The following is a 5,724-nucleotide window of genomic DNA, read 5'->3' as shown; positions in this document are numbered from 1 at the left end:
CGACGACATGATAAAAAAAACCAAAATTTTAACTTTTACCTATAGGCGACTAGAGCTACGAGTTTTTAACCACGAACAATATAGCGACGACGGTAGGGGTGGACGGCAAGGCAGAGGGTAAGTTGGGGTTTCCAGCGACATTTGGGAATGCCATGGATGACTCATGACGATCATGGAGGAGCAGGCCTTTTGGCTTACTTACATGTCCTAGGGTCTAATCATCATTGACACAATCAAATCATTTGAATTGAAACTCATTTTATTTATCCATGGATTATCGATCAGTATTTTGGGAAACTAACCCCATCTCAAAGCCATGAACATCGACCAGAGATGCGACCAATTACTCCCTATCGACCATTATTTCTCATCATCAACCTACCTTACTTAGAACCTCCAAGATGGAACTTGGCACTGTTCCACTTCTAAGTTACATTCGTTCTTCAGATTCTGAACCATCCTTCCCAACTGCTCCATCTGCGGCCGTTGTTGCTCCCTCTGAGCTTGGTTATACACTTCCTTCATCGCCTCACACTGGCATTCMACGTCCACATTTCGAAGCTCTTCACAGCACTGTTCCACTTCTTGCGGCTGTTTCTCTAACGAAACCACCGTCCTCAGGTAGCCGGAGCCGGCCTGTTGTTCCAAGTACTTTTGGCACCGGTTAAACTGTTGTGCCTGCTGGACCTGATTCCGGCATTGTTTGACGGTTTTAACATTGCATTGTTGTCTGGTTTGGACGTTGCAAACGTTAGGGAGGTTTTCAGCCTTTTGTTTCAACTGTTGGGTCTGTTGGGAACCAAAAGGTCCAGCTTGCTGTTGTTGTTGCTGCTGCTGTTGTTGGACTTCTCCAAACGCCTGTTTCACGGCCTTACACGCGCACTGTTCGTCGATGTTTCGGAGCTCTTGGCAGCACTGTTGGAGGGCTTGCTGCTGCTGTGGGTTTGGCAGTCCGAACGGGCTCTGATTCGGCTGTTGCAGGTACCTCTGGCATTGCTGGAGCTGTTGGCTCTGGAGATGTTGCATACATTGATCTTTTCTTGAGCTGGTGTTGATGTCGAAGGTGTCGTCTTCGATGGTGGTGGTGATGATGGTCCTGTGGGCAGAAGCGAAGGCTAGGAGGGTGGCGATGGTGAAGGCGAGAACTATTAGCTTTGCCATTGTGTGATGGTTGTGATGGTGGTGGTGGTAGTGGTGATGGAGTGGTTGTGGTGGTGGGTATTTATGGTGGATTTTAGGGTTACACGTGGAGGAGTAGATTGTAAAGGTGGTGAAGTTGGAGCTACACGTAGGACATCTGCATGTACCAGGTGGAAGCATGGTTTAGAGAATATGTAATGCGGTGTTGATTCTTTACATGAAATGGAAGACACGTCTACAAGGGTGATGTTTGTATACATTACAGTATAGATATAGAAGAGGACAGAGATCTTGTAAAATGTTTACATGACTTTTATGTAAAACAGATAAAAATAAAGTGAAACAAAATGGAATAAAATGGAACAAACTTATATTTTATTAATATAATTTTAAAATAAAACGTAATTTTCTTCTAAAGTATCAAATACGTCTTTCTTTATATTTTATTTATTCTTTAAATTTTATTTATCATATTTTATGTTTTTTAAAGTTTCATTTTATTATTATTAAAATATTATTTTTATACGGTTTCTATATTCTTATTAATTTATGTAGTTTATTATATATTAATATAAAAAAATAATGTAGAAAAGAAATAAAAAATAAAATTTGAAAACTATATAAATTTTTTATTTGTTGTTATTTTAATTATTTTAACGAAAACTTTCAAATATTTTGTTATATAAAATAAGTATTCTTTACATAAATTAATTAAAATAAACAACTCATTAGGGATAAATTGGACATTCTAGTTGTTCTGTTTTATCAAACAAATGTTGAACAGTTGTTCTATCATGTCATTTTATTTTCTATCATGTTCTGTCTTATCTTATCCTTTTTAGATACCAAACCAAACACACTCTAACGTAACACTGTCTTTTTGAATTTATTTTTGTTTTACAAATTTAAAATAATTAAAAATATTTATAAAAGTATCGTTTCTATCCATCAACTATAATTAATCCGTTATAAAATAAAGACATTTAATAAATATTTCTCTTGAAATTCTAAATTAAAAATATTCTAAATATAAAATTATGGATTTTTTTTTGTTTTCTTCAATTTTATTTAAATAATAATGTTATATTACTGTTTCTTACACCAAATTTGGGACTTTGAATCATGTGAGACCAACATGTTTTCATGAGCCCCATAAGACCATTTTTTTACACTTAAAACTTCAAACGCTGTGAAAATAACCTTCACAGTGTTTTTGCTGTAAATGTTCGGTTTTTTTTTACCTTTACATCGTCTTTTGATCTTGTAATTCATCCAATAACACAAAACTCTTCGAAGTTTAATCACCTTGATCAAGAGGATTTCTTAATTCATAGGAGAAATCAGTGTACGTATTGTTGTTCTTGTTATATATCTGACAAGTATTTCTGATTCAGTTGTATTAACCGTTTCTTGATTTCTACTCTTTCTGTAATGGTCTATCATATGCCTTGTTGCAAAATCGAAATGAATCTTGTGTGATTCAGAATCAGAATGAAACCCAAAATGGTTGTCCCTACTACAGATATTATATAAAACATAAAAAAGTGATGTCTAGATTGTACACATGTTTAATTTCTGATATTATAATTTTTATGAATGGTTTTATTATTGAAATAGTGATCTTCTGTAAACATTTTTAATTTATGATATTATAATTTTTAGTAAATATATTTGATTAAGTGTTTCAATTTTAGTGTTTCGTTTTTTTTTTTGTCTTAGTCGATGTTATAATACGGTTTTATGTGGTTTTGAGAAAACGATAACGTTTTTATTTTTGAACAAAATATAAATATGAAGATATCATTAAAAAAATATTGATATTAGTACCAAACTAACTATTTAAATTTTTTTTTTTTTGTGTATTTCTTTAATTCATTTTTTTATTTTTGGTTTAATAATATAATTTTTTATAAAAAATAACAATTGAGCATTTTGTTAGAATTCAATAATTATCCTAATTATATTTTAGTTTTTTATATTTAAAATAAAATGTTTATACTCTATTTGATTATGTTTATCTGACACTTAGTTACACGAATTCAAACATGAAGCTTTAATAAGTCATACTTACGCACAATTCACTTGTAATCTTGAATTTTAAGTAATATACATCAATAAACAATACTTCATGCATAAAAATTGATTTTTAAGAGTTGTTGTCAAAATGTTTTATAATATAGTATAGATCGAAACATTGTTTTGTTGAAATTATTTCTTTCGTTCTGAGAAAATAGATCTTGAAACCATATGGATGAAATTGAAACACTTAGGTGGGGTTTGGTTTTTTAAGAGATGTTGAAGTCTGAAATCTGATTTCACTTATGATTTATAAGATGTGGTCCTGAAGTCTGAAATCTAGATCAGTAAAATTGTTTGTTTTTATGTCTGAAGTCTGAAATTTGAATCGGTCAAAATAGTGCAAAAATATAAAAAATAAATATTTTTTTACAAAAGTATAAAAGGTAAATAGTTTTTGCTAACAAATCTCTTTCAGCCCTAAAATATGAATCATTTGATAGAGGGCGGATTAGGATTAAGAGGTATTAAGGGATATGTTTACCACTTAAATTTTCATAGGACATTTAGAGTTATTAAACTCTTATTTTAGAAATAAAACAAACGCTCTTAATACCCAAACGTCTGAACGTATCAGACTTCAGAGATATTAAGAGGTAATTTTGGAAAAACAAACAGTCCCTTAAGGTTAAAGTTTGATGTATGAATTTTGTGTTCTTCTTACAAATTGTTAGCATATCCAAGTGTTCTGCGTTTCTCTATAGATGGGAGATTCAGCCAAGGGGAATAAGTTGCTTTTTTCTCTTCTAGAAGCATCTACTCTTGTATAATCTGAATGAAAACCGTAGGCAGATTTATTTTGGGCCAAGATTTTCATCGCGTGTTTTTATTGAGCAGTAAAAAACTTATTGGACTCCGTCATGGTAAAAGTTATGGCAATGTGAATTTTTCTGAGCTGAACTTGGCTAGCCAGATCACGGCAATGTCAATTTTTCCTCGCTGATCTGTCGCTGATTCCGGTCGCTGATAACATTACCTACGAGCTTTTGACCGACAGACTATAAGCGATGGATCAACGACGGAAGATCCTTTTAGCGATGGTTTGCGAGGGAATTTTCCCTCGCCGATACTCTTCATTTTTGTATTGATATCAAAGGTATTATTGAAGATTGCTTTTTTGGAATTCGTCTGTAGTTGCTTGATGTTATCGAACTTATGTGTCCTTGCAAATGAAAATTCATACTGGCTAAAAGGTCTTTAACAAGTTCATGCACATATGACTTGCTTTGCGTATTACAACAAAATTGGTTTTATAGGACGCCTCCAATCTCTAAACGTCTTAATAGACTGCTTTATAGGACTTAATTTGTAAGATTAATATATAAAACGTCTTATCTAAAGGTGGTGTAATAAATTTATATGATGTTTTTGGCGTCTTAATAAGTTTTTTAGGACATTTTTAATACAAAGCATCGTATTAGCAACTTTATATGACACTTTTGAGAAAGTTCCTTATATAACTCAATTTTTACATGACACTTGTTTTTAGAAGACAGTTTCTCAAATATTATCCTATAAAATTGTTAATTTATATTAAAAGTGTCCTAAAAACTTATTAAAACATCAAAAAAATGTCATATAAACTTATTACAACGTTTTTAGACATGACACTTTATTTTTTGGTCCTATAAAGAGGTCTATTAGGACGCTTAGAAATTGGAAGCGTTCTATAAACCCGATTTTGTTGTAGTGGTGTTTGATAGTTTTATAAGTAAACGATCTTGACTTGGAAGATATTTGATTTTGATGTGTACTATTTGATCAAATAATTCAAGGGTTATTATTGATCTGATCTTACTTGATAAGTTATTGTAACATGCTTAAAACGTTGCAGGTATTTGAAAATCTTATCAAAATGTAATTTTGACTTTTGGGAAATACGGTTTTATTTGTTTGACCAATTCGCACAGAGGTTTTGTTTCAGTTTGCATGTACTGGAACTAACTTCTGTTTCATATGTTTCAAGATTTTTTTACTATTTTTTGTGTTCACAGATTATATAAAATGTTAATTATAATGTTATTATTTTTGGTAGTTAATCATTTATTACATAAATAAAGGGTATTTTAGTCATTTTCATTATTTTTTATTATATTAAAATAAAAAACATTTTTTTTATTTTTTAAATTGAAAAACAAAAAGAGAAGAAAACGAAAAAAGAAATGTGGTGGTTATCCTTTTCTCTTACAATTTAAAACTAAAATATGTTTTTAATATAAAATTAATAAAATAGTGAAAATGACTAAAATATCCTTTATTTAATTGTATTTAACAAAAAAAAAGTTAACAAATGTTAGACAAAGAGATCAAAGCTGTTGGAAATTAACGAACATGAGGGACCAAATTCAAGTTTTTAAACTTTAGGTCCGTTGAGAATTTCGAACAATAGAAACCAAATATATATATATATGGAAATTGACAAACATGAGGGACCAAATTCAAGTTTTTAAACTTTAGGTCCGTTGAGAATTTCGAACAATAGAAACCAAATATATATATATATATATA

At 31.0% G+C, this 5,724-nt stretch overlaps 1 protein-coding gene across 1 annotated transcript; it reads right to left on the bottom strand.

The window, feature by feature from the left end:
* Positions 1-238: 238 nt before the first annotated feature.
* On the bottom strand, positions 239-1,180 carry LOC112517279 (2S seed storage protein-like). The gene has a single exon (XM_025124660.1). The coding sequence runs from the start codon at positions 1,159-1,161 to the stop codon at positions 388-390; it is 774 nt and encodes a 257-aa protein (XP_024980428.1). The 5' UTR covers positions 1,162-1,180; the 3' UTR covers positions 239-387.
* Between the last annotated feature and the right edge of the window lie 4,544 nt (positions 1,181-5,724).

Source organism: Cynara cardunculus (genome assembly GCF_001531365.2).
Source record: "Cynara cardunculus var. scolymus isolate 2C chromosome LG 8, CcrdV1, whole genome shotgun sequence".
NCBI lineage: Eukaryota > Viridiplantae > Streptophyta > Magnoliopsida > Asterales > Asteraceae > Cynara > Cynara cardunculus.
Note: the sequence above shows the minus strand (reverse complement) of the source record. Positions and strands in the feature narration are given on the sequence as shown.